Source organism: Ovis canadensis, chromosome X, assembly GCF_042477335.2.
Source record: "Ovis canadensis isolate MfBH-ARS-UI-01 breed Bighorn chromosome X, ARS-UI_OviCan_v2, whole genome shotgun sequence".
NCBI lineage: Eukaryota > Metazoa > Chordata > Mammalia > Artiodactyla > Bovidae > Ovis > Ovis canadensis.
Genome location: NC_091727.1, coordinates 65,389,331 through 65,408,807, shown reverse-complemented (window position 1 = coordinate 65,408,807; position 19,477 = coordinate 65,389,331). Strand labels below are relative to the sequence as shown.

Below are 19,477 nucleotides of genomic sequence, written 5' to 3'. Positions count from 1 at the left end.
AAGAAATTCTGACATATGCTACAACATGAATGAGTATTAAGAATATTATGCCAAATGAAATAAATCAGTGACATAAAAACAAATACTGTATGATTCCACTTAGGCGAAGTACCTAGAGTAGTAAAATTCATAGGGACAGAAAGTAGAATGGTGGTTGCAGGGGGTTGGGGGAGGGAAAAAGGAGGAATTACTATTTAATGAGTAATCAAGTTTCAGTTTTGCAAGATGAAAAGAGTTCTGGAAATTGGCTGAACAGTGTGAATGTACTTTAACACTATTGACTACACACACAAAGGTTTAAGATGATAAATTTTACGTTACGTGTATTTTACCACAATTTAAAAAAAGAGTACATAATATAACTGTATGATTCCATTTATCTAAAATGCTAAAAAATACAAACTAATCTGTGACAGAAAGCAGATCAGTGGGTGTCAGGGGACAGGGAGAGTTAGAGAGAAAGGAGGAGAGGGGAGAAAGGGATTTTAAAGAGGCACAAACTTGTGGAGGTTACAGGTATACTCATTATCTTGTCATGACAATTTCACAGGTATAAACATGCATCAAAACACACCAAATAGTACACTTTAAACATGTGCCATTTACTGTATGTCAATCATCTCAATAAGCCTGTTTTTAAGGATAAATGGGATATACTAATAAAGATTAAAATCTCACCTCATCATCAATCTTCATCTGGAAATCTTCCTCATTTTCCTCTTCTGGAGCAAAAAAGGACTTCTCACCATAGCCAGCATCCTGGAAGAGGACAAATCCGTGTGTAAGTCAATCGATAAATTGGAAAATGCAAAGCACAAGTTTCACCAAATACCAAGTACAGAACACCAATGCACAGTTTTGCATAGAGAATGGAGTCTGTAAAGTCTTAGGCATACCTATCACCACTCTACACCCTTAAGCTAACATATGTGGATAGTTAAGGCCCATGAGGAAGCTGAATAGAGATGCTCATTAACTCAGTGGGACACAACTGTGCTGTCCCACCCCAGCTAGATCTTTCCTATTTTGGCCTAATAAGGATATTATGCTTCTCCAAACCACATGTCCAGCACCATCAGCATCTCTGCCCACCTGGAAGGCTGTGGAAAACAACTAAGAAGCACTTTCCTTGCTTATACACCTGTTTTACAAAGAATAGAGATTAAAGCCATCACCCAAATGAATGAGCAGCCATTTTCAAGGCAAAACAATATTCCCTAAGTCCTTCACTAAGCCTTCCCACTGGTATTTCTCTACAATGTAGTTTACCCCAGAACTGGTATACATGGAGTACCTTATACAGTTTGACTTTTAAAATAATTAGTAATAATCTAGTATGCATCATTCCTAAGCTAGTGAGAAAAGTTCTTCACCCTCATTTCTCTGAAAAACACCCACAGGCATAGGTAGTGCCTAAAAGGAAAGTGTTCACCTTCAGTCGCTGCTCTGCAGCTATCATGCTGTAATAAGCACAGCACTGCTCTGGAGACACCATAGCCCTGATCTCCTCTTCAGTTGGTAAACGAAAATCAGACTTCAGCACCCACCAGTTTGAATCCATGCCTAGAACAGATAAAAGAAAATGAGACCATTCAGAATTCCAAAGGCCCTTTCATTGCCATTAACAGGAACAGCAAACCAAGACTGAACCAGGCAATGTCCCAGAAGGCATCAGGCTTAGCCAGTCTGAATGTCTGGCCAAGAAAAGCCCTGCTGCTAGGTTTCCTACATCTAAGACATCAACAATCACACTGAATTTCCTGACTGGCAAAATTAAATTAGCAATCAGAGCCTCCATAATTAGAAGATTTGCTACCTCCTTTTGATGACTTCAATTTTTTTTCTATTTTATTGGTTGTATGCTTATCCTTTAACTGGAAGCCTTAATCCTTTCTTGGAAAGAGGCAGAGAGAACATATAATCAGTCACAACTGATGACCTGTGCGTTTGAAGTCAGCGCAGAGCTTTAGCCTCTTCCGGATGCTGCTTTCTGAATGAGAAGGAAAGGCTTTTTTTATATCTTCCATTCGGATCCGTCGTGGGCGATCTTTACTCTTCCAGAATAGGCGGTAAATAAAAACCTGCTCAACATACCAAATTTTTTTTTATTTGGCAAAATAAGGATAAAATTCCTCACCATGGCTCCTTCCCCTGCTAAGCCCATAATATGTTTTATCTTCCCTGATATGCCCCCAAATCCAAATATCCTTTTATGTACATCCAGACCCCCTCCCTATCCTCTCGTTCTTACCTGGAGAAAGTCTCGAATATGAGTATTGGCCCTTTTCGAGTTGGGCCCAGGAACTTCAAACAAAGGGCACTGCTGGCCAACCACAAAAATATCCACTAATTCCCGAATATAGTAACCTTGTCTTGTGCGAATGATAAGGAAGTCAGTTTCTGGCATCTTATGAAGATAAATTGGAGCACGAAAAAGGTTGTTCTCAAACGCCTAACAAAAATAAAAACACAAAAGTAATATAAAGAGAAGCCTTGGAAATTTAGTAAACTCATGAGAATGGAAAATCAAGCTTGTTGGCTCTCCATCCCCATTATGCCATCTAAGGTCTATTGAGTAACATAAATTAAAATATGGAATATCAAATGGGATTAGACAAATAATATAAATTAAAATATGGAATATCAAATGGGATTAGACAGATAATTTTTTACCCATTGGTCACCTTTAAGAGTCAGTAGTGGGGAAACTATAGGATTTGACACTATAAATGACACTGGCTGTGCTAGCTCACTGTATGATGTCAGATAAGTTACTTAATATCTATGAGCTCAATTTTCCTCATCTACAAAATGGAGATACTTAAAACTCCTATACTCACAGGATTACTATGAAGATTACATCTGAAAATCACTTTATAATCTAAAAAGTACCACACTGCTTATCCTAGACCCCAGCAGAGCCCCTGACATAATATGTGAAATCAAAACATTTGTTAAGTAAACTAATTAAAAAAACAACTAATGAATTAGAAACTATGCTTAAAAAAGACAAACTAAAGATGCAGGACAGAAACATTTGAGCTTGTTTAAGTGGCAGCCAGATGAGGATCAAACTGTCATTAAGAATCTGTCGTTAAGATTCCAAGGAAAGACTTCTCAAAAAAATCAGAGAAGTAGACAGAAAGAGGGAGGATCTTCAATACATAGGTGTGGAAAGAAAATTCTAAATGTGGAAAAAGAGTCACAGGGGAAGATGAAAAAGGATATCTGAGAGACTACAAAAGTAGCCACAAAAGTGTAGGAACTGGTAGAAAACTTCAACAGAAAGTTATAGGGACAGGAACTCTAGGAACAGTATGAAGGTGATACTCAAAATCTGGTGGAAATGGACTATAGATGCAAAGGATTAAAAAAATGTGCTTTGTAGATGCTTTAAGAGAATAAGCAATAGAAACAATGGGATAAACTAGGTATAAGAACAGTTAAATTGGTCAAGATTGCCAAGGGAAATAAACTGGGGAGGGGGTCAGGGGGAAACAAGGTAGTAGAGTGCTAAAGATTTCCTCACAGCATTCGTGGACCTCTATACCTTCCCTTAACAAAGTATGTAAAAGCTAGGTTACCAGGAGGCATTTCTATACCCATCAGAACAGACAGGGGAAAAACCATTTCACTATAGCTGGGGTGTGGTTCAATACTCAAAATATACCAATCTTACACATACAAATTAAACATTCATAAATTAACTACAGTAAATTATTAATCCAGTTGACTTCCCTATGCTACCCAGATGTTTTTGGACTTCTTACCACTATGTATTTCCAAAAGACTATTTAAAATTAACTTATAGAATAACATAATAAGGAGCCAGTTTTAATAAAAAGATGCAAAAACAAATTTTTGGATTATAATAATTTTTAGCTTATATTGTTCTTTCCCATACTTTAGTTAAACAGTATCTCAATCAAACAGAATTGGTTCTTTCTGGGCTGACTAGCTCATCTGTCAATTTCCTTAGGAAAAAGTTATAGTAGGAAATAATTCCTCACCTGCAGCAATTGTCCAGGATGGAGTGAGCCTAGAAAAGGAGATGTATGGCAGTAAACAGTTTCTCCATATTTACAATCTGGGGCTCCAGGATCTTTTCCGGGTTTCTATAAAGAATGCAACAGACCCAGTTACTATCCCAGAACATAATCAATAAGCCTAAATAAAACATTCCATGAGCATAGCATTCTACTAATATTACTAACTGCAAAACAGATACCATTCCTTTCTTCCACTAAATTTCTAGTATTAAAAATATATATATATGTTCACATATGGTAGCTGAATATTTAACTACAATTATTAACAACAAAGATTTTTCTGAGAAGACTCACTCGCTTATAGTAGTTTTTTATCTTGGTTGCCATGCCAACTTGCATCATTAATGGTCCGTTTTCCTCACTATATTCTGCAAGAATAAGATCTCCATCTTTGCCTGTGAGGTCCTGAGGTGTGCGCATGAAAAACATCTCTCCACCACCTGAAGCTTGCCTCTCTTGTTCTCTCATCTGCATAGAACAAGGAGAATACAGTACAGCTACTGACAGGACAATAATTACACACAGTGATACTGTTCATTGAAACATCAAAAACTTTATTTGCTTTTTTTCCTATCTTATTGCAAAAATGTTTAGGCATAAAGTCAAAACTATGAACACTTATTATGCTACCACTTATATATTACTTTATATTTTACCGTATTTGTTTTAGCTATAACTATCAATAGCTTTTGCTGAAACCTTTTTCCTTTTTTTCTTTTTGGCTAAGCTGGGTCTTGGTTGCTGTGCACAGGCTTTCTCTAGCTACAGTGAGTGGGGACTACTCCTTCACTGTGGTGTGTGGGCTTCTCATTGTGGGTGACTTCTCTTGTTGCAGAATACTGGCCCTAGAACATGCAGGCTTCAGTAGTTGTGCACAGGCTTAGCAGCTCTGTGGGATATGGTATCTTTCCAGACCAGGGATTGAACCCATGTCCCCTGCATTGGCAGGTGGATTCTTAACTACTGGACCATCAGGGTAGGCCATGAACCAGTTTTTAAAGTTGAAGTTATCATGACACTTTACTGTATTTTCACATGCATCTCCCAAGAATACGGACATTCTCCTAAATAACCACAATAATATTTTATCACTTCTAAGGAAATAGACAATTTCCTAAAAGCATCTAATATCCAGTCCATCTCCCCCATTTGTATTCCAATGCCTTTTACAGCTTTTTTTTTTTTCTAACCAAGATTCAATCATACCTTTGCCTTCTTTTTGATGTGCTTTAGCAAGGGCTGGACTGAGTGGGGACCTGGTTGAGATAGTGCCCCAAAAGAGTACTTCTTCAGAGGTGGGCGATGGAACTGCCGGAGTTTGATGGGCCCCATGTGGGTAGGAAAGAAGGGCTGCCGTAACTCCACAGCAGGAATTGAATGCTAAGATAGAAATATAAGGGTTCAAATTGAACTCCAGTCAAAGAAAGATTTACTCATGTCTACACCAAAACAAAGCAGTGGTTTGCATTCACCACAGGAAAAAAAAAAAAACAAAACGCTACTTTTACCTGAATAATATTTCCTCCAAAGGTGCCTCGAAGACCTTGTTGCTTAGGGTAGTAATATTCATCATTGGAGAGATTCCATGGATCTTTCACTTCTGGTTGAGACATGTTCTAATGAACAGGTTATCAAATAAACCTTAGTCAGACTACCCTTCTTCATTACCTTTCTTTGTTCTTCTAAACACCAAATCCCTTTTCCCTTCACAGACCTGCTGTGGTTCCTCCTTGATGACTCCTGTTTTCCCTAACAGAATTCGACTCTTCTTCAGAGATGATTCTTTCTTACTCTCCTTGGAGGGAGAGTTAGAAGTAGCCTCTTCCTTCTCATCTGGAATTTCTAAGGAGGAAACAAGTCACCCTGGAGTTGTTATCCCTGAGGATTCACCTGTCCTACTGACACCTTTGCAATTTCTAAACAGATTTTCATTTCCCCCAAGACCACTTCTAGTCCAACCAAACTACACTCCTAACATCTCCAAGGTACTATCCAACATTTCTACATTATGAGTTTTTCCTAAAACAATACACAATATTAGAAACTGACAGCCACAACTTTGCTGTCTCAAACTGCTATCTAGAAGCATCCAGTCTTGACCTTCCCAACCCTTCTGATTTCCTCTTGCCTGCTGACAGCAAGCTATCAGTTATGGAGAAGGAACACTGACCCAGCCAGTACCATACCCAAAATGAGGTTCTCATCATTGGGATCAAGTGTCAAAATAGGAGGCTCCAAGAACCGGGGCATGGCCTGAGCATCCCAAATGATATTGTCCTCCCAGCGTCCATATACCAGTTCCTCATTGTCAATGGGAAAAATGGAGTACCAAGGCTTGTCATCATCCAGTGTTGCTGCAAAACCTAGTCAAAACATGAGGAAAGAATAAACAAAACATTTCATGCTCCCTTCAATTCTAGCAAAGGGAAAAGGAGTCTCCGCTAGTAGTTACTCATGTAGCTACTGAAAAAGAAATTATTGGAAACAATGTATTTCTCACTTTTAAAAAATATTGCAGACAAAAATGTTCACTGCAGTATTTTTTATAATAGTCAAAATTTAAACCACCAAATATTTAACATCGGACTGATTAAACAAATTATGGTAATAAATAATACAGTAAGATATGCTAACAATAAATGTAATAAAGTATACTTAAAATACAATAATAACTAAAAATATGAAGATATCCATATATGACTACTATGTAACCAATAGTGTTTATAGATAGAATGGAAGGAAAAAAGAAAAAAATTATTTCTTATATTTAAAAAATAAGACATTTTTGGTTTTCCACTGAATTACAAAAGAAATCCAGATTAACGTAAGAAAATTTGGAAAAGACAGTAAATTTCCTGTTTATATAGTGTGCACATCTGGGCTTTTTTTCCCATTTAAAATGAGTTTCCCATGTCGTTAAAAATGTCTATGAAGAATTTTAAATGATAAAAAATAACATTAAGTAAAAAGCACAACACGTAAAACTGTACCTCTAGGAATAAGCTCAGCTACATACACATACAGGATAGAACACTGAAAGCCTAATACACCAAAAAGGTAGAGCTGATAGTCTCTAGAATTACCAGTTATTTTTGACACTGCATTGTATTTTCAAAGTTTTCTACATTAAGCATAGCATACCATTTGTGTGTGTGCATGTGTACTTAAGGAGGGAAAAAGCAAATTCTAGAATGATAAAGGGGCCTTTGGAAATAAAAGTAGACTATAAAGATAAAAGCATTATTATATCTCAGAAATATTTTTAACTTCAAAGTACTTTTCACATTTTTTAATGAGAAATCAGAGTCTATCCTAGCTCATTAATAGTGTAAAAAAAAATTACAGACTAGAATCAGGGCTCAGATCTAAAACATTTCACTGTCCCTCAGCAGCAAAGATCACAGCTAAGCTTACTTAGGATGACTGAGGTGAAGGACAGTGTGCTGGACACAGTGGGCACAGATGCAAACCTTGTTGAACATTGTAAGCCATAGCATTCCTAGTCATGCTGGAAGGAAGCCAGCCTGCCAGGCTAGCACGCTGTGGTTTTGTCCCTTTGTGTTTGACATCCTCCCCATCCCAGATGATATCATCCTCCCAATGCAGCTGTGTCACCATCAGGAAGTTTTCATCAGCCAGAAGATCGGTGCCACTGCTTTCCTCTGGTATCCTGTATTCCTACCGAAGTAGGGGAAGAACAACAAATCCCTGAATGGTCACTGGTCAGAGTTCGCACTTCAAATCCCACAGCAGATAAATCAGATACATCAAATGTGGTCCTGACTTGAGAGACACACACCTGATAATGAAGGAATACCTGCCTCCTCCCACTCCTAGTCTGGCACAACACTCATTTCACAAACAAGAATCCTTGCAATAGGGCCAAGTTGCCAGGGCAATATACCACACCAAACAAAAGGTTCAGACACCTCAATTTCCCACCAAAGAAACCCTACTCAGTGTCTCCCCAACTGAAAAGTAAAGTAATACTGATAGGACTCTGGGCACAGTGATTCCTTTCTTACATACCGTGTTGCTTACGTCCGTCATTCTACATTTCATCACAGGTTCCTGTTCCATCTTTCTTAGTTTGAAGCCATAGTCAAACCCACTGCCATCTTCAGGGACACCTAGCATATCATACCACAGTCGAGCAGGCCCATAACGCCACTCAGCCACTCTTGGTTTGGTGTCTGTCACTTTATCTGTATCTCCAGTTGACTGAGAAAACTTGGATTCCACAGGTGCCATCATTGTGATCTGTAACAGAACAAAGTAGAAGAGGAGGTAGACATCCTGATCCCAGATGCCCTAAGGCTATAGGGAGTTAATGGGCAGGAGGGGGAACTTAGAGAAGCCATAAGGATGATTCTTGAACAGGACTGGGGTTAAAATGCAAACAATGGAGGTGTATCATGGCACACTCTGCCTATCATTCAACTTTCCTATTCACCAGTATATCACCATCTGCCTGCCCAAAATACTTCTCTATTACAACAGGGAAGGGATAGCTACTGGGACTGAAATCATGATTACTTAATGATAATAGGCACAGGACACTAAGGTGTTGCTTTCAATTTAGACATAAGCTAGGAAGAACTCATTTGTTGCCCTCCTGGGTCTTAATTCCAGATCTCTATTTTGCCTACTTCATCATCAGAGAGGCACTGCTCTGGAGGTGGTGGTGGGGCATAGTCATAGTTCCACAAAGATTTCTGGTTGACTTCTGAGTCTACTGAGCACTCCGTCTCCTGGATCTGCTCTTCCTGTATCAGTTCACGGTGTTTCTTCTTCCTCTTTCTCCGAGCACTGCGCCAAACAGATGGGACATTCTTTCCTGGTCCAAAAAGACGTAGGAAGCGCAACACCTAGAACACAAAACATGTTTCTATGTAAGACACCCAATGTCAGATAGGAAGACAGTAGCTCTGAGCTAGAACTCCTTTGAGAAGTCTACTCAACTGTGAGGGAGGGATCAAGAAATGCCAAACTCAGATTTACAACACCAACCAAGAAATTAAAGTATTCTTTAATAATTTGGACTAGTTCTTTTAAGATGGAAAGGACAATTCCTAATGAGAACTATATAAATCACATGTATTAATATGACCAAGGCATAAAACTTAAAAAAAGACCCAATACAGTATCACTGAATAAGAAAACCTTTACTTTCTGCTCATTCTATATTCAATATCTCAACAACACAACTCAATATTTACAAGAGGGCAGTGGTTTGGAATGAAGGCATTCTCTACCAAAAGTACCTTCCCAGGACGAAATTCTGGGAAAAGTTCTGTGACACTCGGCAACAGCTTGGTGGCATCGTGCTGCATAATCCCAGCCAATGGTAGGGTCAGCTTTCCATCCTCAGATTCTGTCTGTGCTGCTTCCTGAGGTCCCATCTCAGATTCTGAGTCAGAGGAACTACTGAAGTCCACTTTCTCTGAGGCCAAAGAGGAAGGGGCAATGATGGAGGGCAAGATGATGCCTTCTCCATCTTCAGACACTGCAACAAGGAAGAGAAACCCCTTTGGCATGTAACTGTGAGCATATTTCCTCAAATTCAGCCAACACCCACTCTAGGCTTAAGCATGGCTCAATGGCAGGGGATACAGTTCTAAGCACCCAGATTACTAGGTATGCAACCCAGAAAACTCATTCCAACTCATTATCTCCCACCATCCACAACTCACCTTGTACCTGGTACCCTGGGGTTGTGATGAGAGAAAACAAACACTATTACTACATTTACTACTTTCTATATTAGGTTAAAGAAATGTAACCAATAGAAAAATTACATAACACTTATATACCAATCAGGCCTTTTCCTGCCCAATTCAGGGACCCATAAACTGGAAACATTTAAGCCCACAGGGTAACCATGAAATTATTTAGCGTAAAACAAAATCTAAGACACAAAGTTACCAAATGCTATTTAGCCTGCAGACTGAAAAGGAAAGGGCTTAAAACTCTCCTAGGAGACATTTAGGTTGACATAAGCCTCAAAACACTGGAGATCAAAGACACTGCTCTTCCCCAACCTTCTAGCCTAGAACAGGATTACTTACCACAGTTGCAGACATAGGAAGAGGTGAGATAAGTCCCTGCCTTTGAAATCTCTGAATCTGACAACTGGCTGTAAATGATTTATACCCATTCTAGGTACCTTCTCATTTAATCATTTTTTAAAGAGAATCATCAGACAGGTCATTTCCAAATACCAGTACAGATCAGCTGCATCAGAAATGACTTGAGGAAATTCTATGAAATCCCTGGGCTCTACCCCAGATCTTCTGGATCAGATTCTCCAGGGGTGAGACCCAGAAACCTGCAATTTTTTGAAGACTTGAGGTAACTATGATGGGCAGTCAGATTTGAGAACCACATCAACCTAAACTACTTTTTCTTGAGCCCATGTTAAAATACTATTGTCAAATGTTTTAAATTTTACCTTTAATACTGAAATTTGAAAATTGTATGAATCTCTTATAGAAGTTGTATCATTTGCTAGTGGCTTAATCTGAATAGCCCCCTATGAACATGCCAAAAATCTGGACCAGAAATAGAACTTGCTCCTTAGATAAAAGTAAGTAAGTCTCTACTTACCACCAGCAATTGCATCCTGGTCCTTATCCTTTTTCACTGGTCCTGGAGGTGGAGGTGGAGGAGGCATCAACTTGCAATCAATGTCTTCACAATCAGCATCATAGTCATCCTCATCATAATCTAATAATACCAAGAAAGTAAGTTCAATATCCAGAATGTCACACAACAACCTTGAGCTCCCTCGTCACTCAATATTTTAAAGCATCATATGAAAAACTATGCAGATTCCTTGAGAATACACAAGGGGCACAGCTTCTGCCTTCAGAAAGAGATGACACCATATTGCCAAATGCTGTAACACTACGTATATCTCATACAGGAATTTAGGGAGCCCCCAAGAACTGTTTATTAATAAAACCTCTGCTCTTTCTCCTGGTCAAACACTGTTTCTTTTCAACCTGCTCAACCTCATAATTAAATTTAATAATCTTCTTTCTCTGTCAGTTTAAAACTGGACTTTTTTCTCACCTCCCAAGTCTTTGACACTTTTTCTGTCTGACTTCTGTAGCCTGCTATTCCTTCCACTAACCTTCAACCACTGGCATCACTCAATACTTTGTCCTGAACACTCTGCTTTTATTCCTCTATAAAATTCTTCCATTCCCTTTCTCAAGAATTGCCTTTATCTAGACTAAATCCAAATCTGTATGTCTTGCCCTGACTTAGCCCCTCTACAATTGTACTGCATGTTCTGCTGCCTAAAGAGCTTTTCCATTCAGCTATTCAACAATTATACTTCACTATCACACTGAAATATCCTTCAACTCTTTTTAATTCCCTTTTGTTACTATCAATACCACCTCCATCCTCATTTTCCCAGCTTACGATTTTAGCCTCCTGTCTCCTTCAACAATCTCTTACACACAACACATTTTTTCCAGTAAATCATTAATAGCAGTCATTAGGCAACTTCTAGGCTCCAGGTATTATGTGCCAGGTATTTTTAGTTATTTTATCTATAATCCTCCCAGTAATGCTACAAAGCAGAAATTATTCTGAGCTACAGAAGTTAAGTGACTTCCTTAGGGTCATATAATTTTAAGCAACAAAGTCAGAATTTAAGCCTGGTTTAACAACAGTGTCTTTGTGTCTTTCCAACACACTTCCTCACTTACCAAGTCCTACTGATGTTTTATCAGCAACTATAAAGTCTGACTCTGCCTATCATTTTCCACAACTGTCACCCTACTCCAGACCTTGGTAACTTTTGGTAACTTTACATCTAGCTCACAAAAACAGTCTCTCAGTTAGTTGGCCTCTTTATCCTTTTCCTTTATTATTTTCCGCTGCACTGAGTCTTTGATGCTTTGTGTGGGCCTTCTCTAGTTGCAGCACACGGGCTTATCATTGTGGTGACTTTTTTCATCCTGAAGCAGGCTCTAGGCATGCAGGCTCCAGAAAAAGAGGGTTTCAATAGCTGTGGCATGTGGGCTTACTTCCCTGACTAGGGATCAAACCCATGTTCCCTGCATTGGCAGGTGGATTCTTCATTGCTGAACCACCAGGGAAGTCCCCCTTTACCCTTTTCCTAATCAAAATCCCAAAGCAACAAGTATCCCTTTTCATTTGCATTTAGGAAGGGAAGACAAGCAACATTTAAGGAGCTCCTACCATGACACTGTTCTATGTAGGTGATTTCATACCATGTGATAATGAACTTAAATTCCCACCAAAGTCTTATTAATGAGGTAACTATTAACACACATAAGCAGACAAGAAAATTGAGGGATTATTACAAATGAGAAATACAAGCCTCAGGGACTAAGCAACTTTCCCAGGGTCAAACTAAATATGGAGTTGGGATTTGAACCTATGACATTCTGACTCCAAAGTTCATCTTCTTTTCATTATACTACCCTCCCTCTTATTCAACAATCTATATCAGATTACAATTCTTTACAGCATGAAACTCCAAGTAATGTGTACAGAAAGGTGCTGTCAAACTGCTCTATGGGTGACTTCCCTGGTGGTACAGTGCTTAAGAAACCTGCCTTCCTAGATCAGAAGAATCAACATAGTGAAAATGAGTATACTACCCAAAGCAATCTATAGATTCAATGCAATCCCTATCAAGCTACCAATGGTATTTTTCACAGAACTAGAACAAATAATTTCACAATTTGTATGGAAATACAAAAAGCCTCAAATAGCCAAAGCAATCTTGAGAAAGAAGAATGGAACTGGAGGAATCAACCTGCCTGACTTCAGTATACTACAAACCTACAGTCATCAAGACAGTATGGGACTGGCACAAAGACAGAAATATAGATCAATGGAACAAAATAGAAAGCCCAGAGATAAATCCATGCACCTATGGACACCTTATCTTTGACAAAGGAGGCAAGAATATACAATGGAGAAAAGACAATCTCTTTAACAAGTGGTGCTGGGAAAACTGGTCAACCACTTGTAAAAGAATGAAACTAGAACACTTTCTAACACCATACACAAAAATAAACTCAAAATGGATTAAAGATCTAAACGTAAGACCAAAAACTATAAAACTCCTAGAGGAAAACATAGGCAAAGCACTCTCTGACATAAATCACAGCAGGATCCTCTATGATCCACCTCCCAGAGTAATGGAAATAAAAACAAAAAATAAACAAATGGGACCTAATTAAACTTAAAAGCTTTTGTACAACAAAGGAAACTATAAGCAAGGTGAAAAGACAGACTTCAGAATGGGAGAAAATAATAGCAAATGAAGCAACCAACAAAGAATTAATCTCAAAAATATACAAGCAGCTCCTGCAGCTCAATTACAGAAAAATAAAAGACCCAATCAAAAAATGGGCCAAAGAACTAAAGAGACATTTCTCCAAAGAAGACATACAGATGGCTGATGTTGATGCTCAACAAAACTCATTATCAGAGAAATGCAAATCAAAACCACAATGAGGTACCATTTCAGGCCAGTCAGAATGGCTGCTACCCAAACGTCTACAAGCAATAAATGCTGGAGAGGGTGTGGAGAAAAGGGAACCCTTTTACACTGTTGGTGGGAATGCAAACTAATACAGCCACTATGGAGAACAGTGTGGAGATTCCTTAAAAAACTGGAAATAGAACTGCCATATGACCCAGCAATCCCGCTGCTGGGCATACACACCGAGGAAACCAGAATTGAAAGAGACACGTGTACCCCAATGTTCATCACAGCACTGTTTATAATAGCCAGGACATGGAAGCAACCTAGATGTCCACTGGCAGATGAATGGATAAGAAAGCTGTGGTACATATACACAATGGAATATTACTCGGCCATTAAAAAGAATGTATTTGAATCAGTTCTCATGAGATGGATGAAAACAGAGTGAAGTAAGCCAGAAAGAAAAACACCAATACAGTATATTAACACATATATGTGGAATTGAGAATGATGGTAACAATGACCCTATATGTGAGACAGCAAGAGACACAGATGTAAAGAACAGTCTTTTGGACTCTGTGGGAGAAGGCGAGGGTGGGATGATTTGAGATAATAGCACTGAAACATGTATATTATCATATGTGAAAGGGATTGCCAGTCCAGGTTCGATGCATGAGACAGGGTGCTCAGGGATGGTGCACTGGGATGGACCTGAGGGATGGGATGGGGATGGAGGTGGGAGGGGGGTTCAGGATGGGGAACACATGTACACCCATGGCTGATTCATGTCAATGTATGGCAAAAACCACTACAATGTTGTAAAGTAATTAGCCTCCAATTAAAATTTAAAAAAAAAAAAAGAAAAGAAATCTGCCTTCCAGAATCAATATTGTCAAAATGACTATACTACCCAAGGCAATCTAGAGATTCAATGCAATCCCTATCCAATAACCAATGACATTTTCCACAGAACTAGAACAAAAACAAATCTCAAAATTTGTATGGAGACATTAAAGACCCTGAATAGCTAAAGGAATCTTGAAAAAGAAAAAGGAAGCTGGAGAAATCAGACTCCCTGACTTCAGACTATACTACAGAGCTAGTCATCAATATAGTATGGTACTGGCACAAAAATAAAAACATAGATCAATGGATCAGGACAGAAAATCCAGAAATAAGCCCATGCACCATAGAATCCACCTTCCAATGCAGGGAAGTGGGTTCAAGCCCTGGTCAGGGAACTAAGATCCCACATGCCACAGAGCAACTAAGCCTATGCACCACAACTAAGACCTGATACAGCTAAAAATATATTAATTAATTAAATACCAAAAAAGAAAGAAAGAAAGAAAGAAAATCTGCTGGCCAATTACCTTCACACTACTTATTTCTATCTCCAAACCTTTACAAAGCCATGTTACCAAACCAAAATGTCCTGCTGCTCCTCTCCATCAAACCTTATCCTTCAAAATTCACCTCCATGAAGACTCTAGAATGACTGATACATACTTCTAATTATTCCAAAGAAACACCCTTGTAAATCAAGCCGTGTGAAGGGGCCAATGCCAGGGAAGGAGGAAGCTAAGGGCATAGATGAAGGTACCCTCAGAAGACAAGATAACTTGGAAATGAGCTTCCAGAGTACCAACACTATCAAATATAGCATCCTCCTTTTCCAGGAAGTCAACTCATACAACCCAAAAGAACCCCCTATCTAGCCTCTTCCTTACTATCCCTAGCCATGACAACAAATCCAAATCTGAAAATTATAACATTCTCTGAAAACCAGAGCTCCTACCACCTTCCCCTCAGTCTATCAGGATGCTAAAACTAATAGCTATGCTCTGACTTAGCTAGTTTGGCAGCCTTTCAGAACTAAATAAAGCATTCTATACAGAAATATGAGCTGGCAACTGGTTTATGTCTTCTTATTATGAATAATTACATTTAGCATTCGTTTATTTTGCCTTTCCCAAATGATGACAATATTCCTGAAAGTAAAGCTTGTATTTTCTATTTTTCTAAGTTACTTCTTGTATATACAGTGTAGTTAATCTCTTTATATAAGAAGCACCCAGGGACTTCCCTGGTGGTCCAGTGGCGAAGAATCTGCACTCCTAATTTAGGAGGCCCAGGTTCGATCCCTGGTTAGGGAACTAGATCCTACATGCTGCAACTAAATATCAACTAAAAATCTTGCATGCTTCAACAAAGACTGAAGATCCCAAGTGCTGCAACTAAGATCTGGCAGTCAAATAGGTAAACAAAAATAAATATATTTAAAAAAAGAAGCACTCAAATCCATTAACTGGCTCTGAAGAAACTTAAGTTCAGCTATTTACCAAGGTTTGACCTATATTTCTCCACAAGTTGAAATCTAATTCAAAGAAATGGATAATGAATAAACAATGAATAACTTCATACAAAAGTCCCAAGATGGTATAGGGCAGTGGAAAGAATGAACTATGACCAGAACTGAACTCCTCAAAAATCAGAAAATGGATTTTATTATCTTTGTACAATACTATTACAGTTTATAGCATATAATGGGTGCTCAATGTTTAATAAAATGAAATGTTTAATTAGTCAAGGCCTGCCACTAGCTAATTATAGAACTTTTAATAAAGTTCCACATTTTTCTAAAGTTCTCTGAAGTTCAAGTCTATCTATGATGAGGTTAAGAATAATCACTAAAATCCCTTCGAGCTCTAACATTCTGATTCTATAATGTAGCAACTTATACCAAGAAGGAAAACCAATATTGTGAGCAAGCATTAAGTGCACTGTGTTGGCATACAGGTAGTGAGCGACCAACAGAAGCTGAACCAATAAATACATGTGCTCATTTATATATGAACTGGATACTTAATCTTTCTTGAACTACCAATTCCTTGAGGGCAAAGACTGAGTTCAAACAGCATCTAAATTAGTACTGTGAACCGCACAGGAACTCAAATACCAGATGATAAGGAGGAAAGCATTATCATTCTTATTTGGCATTCACCAAGAATTTGGGACTAACCAGTATGAGGAATAAAAGCCTAAGTATAATAATGCTGCCCCAGAACATAAAAAGGATAGCAGCTACTTGGAACTGAGCTGACAAACGGAGAGAGGCAAAGACATAAAAAGCAGGAACAATGACAGAAAGCTTGGATAAAAACAAACTGAACTACACAGCAAGAAAATGTACTAGGGGCTTCCTTGGTAGCCCAGTGGTTAAGAATCCGTCTGCCAATGCAGGGGACTCGAGTTGAATCCCTGATCTGGGAAGATTCCATATGCCTCAGAGCAACTAAGCCTGTGTGCCACAACTACTGAGCCCTTGCTCTAGAGCCCGTGAGCTGCAATTATTGAGCCCATGCACCACAACTACTGAAGCCTGTGACTAGAGCCTGTGTTCTGCAACAGGAGAAGCCACCGCACCATAACTAAGAGTAGCCACTGTTTACCACAACCAAAGAAAGCTGGTATGCAGCAACGAAGATCCAGCACAGGCAAAACATTATAAATAAATAAACCTTTTTTTTTTTTTTAAGTACTAGAATGTTCTTATTGATGGCACTGAAGAATCACCTGCATGGCAAAGAGGCTGCAAGCTCCCCATTGTCTGCTGATATCTTCGGCTTTCATCTTCTGCTACCTCATTGATGTCTGAATAGTCTACAGCATCTTCTGTACTCCTGACCCATCCTATAAATAGAAGTGGGGGGGGGGTAGATCTAAACAAAGTGCCAGTAACTCTCACTCCCTTAGATAATTCCCACTGAAAAGTACATGTACAGTAAGTGGCTAGCTTCCTCCCCCACCATACTCCCCATGACCCAGACTTCACCTTCATCATTTACCAGGGCAGCATCAGTACCAGTCAATTCTTCATTTGCTGTGAGTTCAGTTATCAGGCTGCCCAGCCCCAAAGCCCCCAAGCCTGCCAAGTGCTTCTTACACTCCTGAAAAAGGGACAGCACCAGAGTCAAAGACAATAACTAAACCTAAGTTTCCCACACCACAAGGTTTATTTCCAGATCCACAACAAAGTTATAAACCCATATAAATGACTCCACAGCATGCTAAAAGAAGCATCACATTTGAGAACTGTGAAGTACATCTTCCACGTCCACACTGATCAGATATAACACATCATATTCAATTTTATTACCATACTTTAAAGTTACATAAGGAAAAATTATTCAAGGAACCACCGCCAAGACTAAATAAATTAAATAGCAGATCCGTGAATAAAGTCTAAGAAAACAGGTAATTCCGACTAGAGAAAACAAATCAAGAACTTTATTGTTATCTTTACTGTATGTTGCAGCGAAGGAAGAATACTGGTCAGTACTTTCTCCTTGAGAATATGAACTTAAATGAAGATAGGTCTAAGAGTCGACTGGGCACAGGAAACAATTTCATTGTTCAATGTCAGTGAATGGTGGAAAAACTATGTAAGCAAGTGTGCACTGGGACCAGAAGGGGCCTGCAATGGATGGTCTGAACATTGGCTGTTCTAAGAACTGGGGCCTGAACCACAGGATTTGGTGCCGGTCTGTCCTCTAGCTCTAGAGCCATCTCTATCTAGTCAGTGATGTCACAAATGCAGACAGTTTCAAGAATCTCCAAGAAGGTTCTCATAGTAACCATTTGAAAGTAATCTCAGTAGCTTAGGCTATCTTTCCTCCAAAGCCACCCACATCAGCGCCGCTTGGCCTACCATTCACCTCTTGTCCCCACCCTCGCCCAGAACTGAGCCCCCCCGCTCTGTTGCTAGTAGATTGTTACTACACAACCTACTAGCAAGGCAACCGCTTCTCTCTTCGCATACGTTAAGTGCGCCCTCTCACTAACGGAGGGCCACATCGTCCTCTCTTCTAGTTTCCTAAGCACTCTCAACTCTCCAAGCACCCTAAACTCTCCTCACGCCTTTTCCTCAGCCGGTACACCCTCTAGCTCTATGCCACGCCCATCCCCTCACATCGTCCAAGACGCTTTCTCCCTCCAGCTGCCCGGCTCCATTGATGTTGCCAAAAAGGAAACCAGTTAAAGAAAATGGGCCGCCTCCAGCGGAATCTTCATCGCTATCCGTGTCTGACATGATGGCGGCGGCGGCGGCGCTGCCTCAACGGCTACAGGCGGCTACAAGGCACTGTCTTGTCCCATAGCCCGGAAATAAAAACCATTCGCCCAGAAGTAATTCACTGAGTTCCTGGATACGACCCGCTCCCACCGGAAGCGGAATAAAGAACCGGAAGGACCGCCCGTCCTATGAGAAAGGGAGAATTGGTGACACTACGTTACTAGGGGCTTTTGATTGGACAATACGCGATCGGGAGGCTGGATCTGTGAAAAACCGTTGGTCGAAGAGAATGTTTGGTCTCTCCCGCCTCTGCTAATCTGCGCAGGCGCTGTCTCAGTACCTTGGGGAAGAGTGACGGATCTTCCTCCAATCAGAAGGTGATCTGTGGGTCACGTGACCCACTTCCTCGTTGCCACGGAAATGAGAATTAGAACCGTTTCTTCGGTTTTGTGGGCTTCTGGGATGGCTCAAGTGGTAAAGAATGTTCTGTCTGCAATGCAGAGACACAGGAAACGTGGGTTCGATCCCCGGGTTGGGAAGATTCCCTGGAGGAGGCAATGGTAACCCGCTTCTGTATACTTACCTGGAATGAACAGAAGAGCCTGGCAGGATACAGCCCATAGAATTTGCAGAGTCGGACACGACTGAGCACGCACGTTCCCGTCTGCGCTGTCGGCGCCTTTATTGCACCGTCCCAAAGAAACTGGCCGTGTATCGCACTGTGCCGAAGGCACTAGTGCAAGTTGGTTGTTTTGAATTGACATTCCCTTATAAAAATAGATTTCCTTCCCTCCTTTTTTGGAAAATATGAAAGTAAGAGATGAGAAAAATGAACACCTGACCCTTCACCTAGATTCATGATTTTAACATTTTGCT

The 19,477-nt window shown here is 39.7% G+C and overlaps 1 protein-coding gene across 11 annotated transcripts in view; it reads right to left on the bottom strand.

The window, feature by feature from the left end:
* Positions 1 to 18,689, bottom strand: part of TAF1 (TATA-box binding protein associated factor 1) — a 70,023-nt gene extending 51,334 nt beyond the window's left edge. For 8 of the 11 annotated variants that reach the window (XM_070291790.1, XM_070291794.1, XM_070291791.1 and 5 more), the window contains exons 1-18: positions 18,500 to 18,689; positions 17,363 to 17,477; positions 17,104 to 17,220; positions 10,656 to 10,775; positions 9,314 to 9,555; positions 8,699 to 8,917; positions 8,079 to 8,309; positions 7,520 to 7,727; positions 6,236 to 6,412; positions 5,764 to 5,891; positions 5,558 to 5,665; positions 5,256 to 5,429; positions 4,344 to 4,517; positions 4,011 to 4,115; positions 2,252 to 2,452; positions 1,940 to 2,081; positions 1,433 to 1,563; positions 679 to 759 (exon numbers count right to left, since the gene is read on the bottom strand). In XM_070291790.1, the coding sequence (XP_070147891.1) occupies positions 679 to 759; positions 1,433 to 1,563; positions 1,940 to 2,081; positions 2,252 to 2,452; positions 4,011 to 4,115; positions 4,344 to 4,517; positions 5,256 to 5,429; positions 5,558 to 5,665; positions 5,764 to 5,891; positions 6,236 to 6,412; positions 7,520 to 7,727; positions 8,079 to 8,309; positions 8,699 to 8,917; positions 9,314 to 9,555; positions 10,656 to 10,775; positions 17,104 to 17,220; positions 17,363 to 17,477; positions 18,500 to 18,619 (2,793 nt within the window). In that variant the 5' untranslated portion in view covers positions 18,620 to 18,689. The remainder of the gene's footprint in view (positions 1 to 678; positions 760 to 1,432; positions 1,564 to 1,939; positions 2,082 to 2,251; positions 2,453 to 4,010; positions 4,116 to 4,343; positions 4,518 to 5,255; positions 5,430 to 5,557; positions 5,666 to 5,763; positions 5,892 to 6,235; positions 6,413 to 7,519; positions 7,728 to 8,078; positions 8,310 to 8,698; positions 8,918 to 9,313; positions 9,556 to 10,655; positions 10,776 to 17,103; positions 17,221 to 17,362; positions 17,478 to 18,499) is intronic. The other 3 variants (XM_070291792.1, XM_070291793.1, XM_070291800.1) reach the window with 3 other exon arrangements.
* Between the last annotated feature and the right edge of the window lie 788 nt (positions 18,690 to 19,477).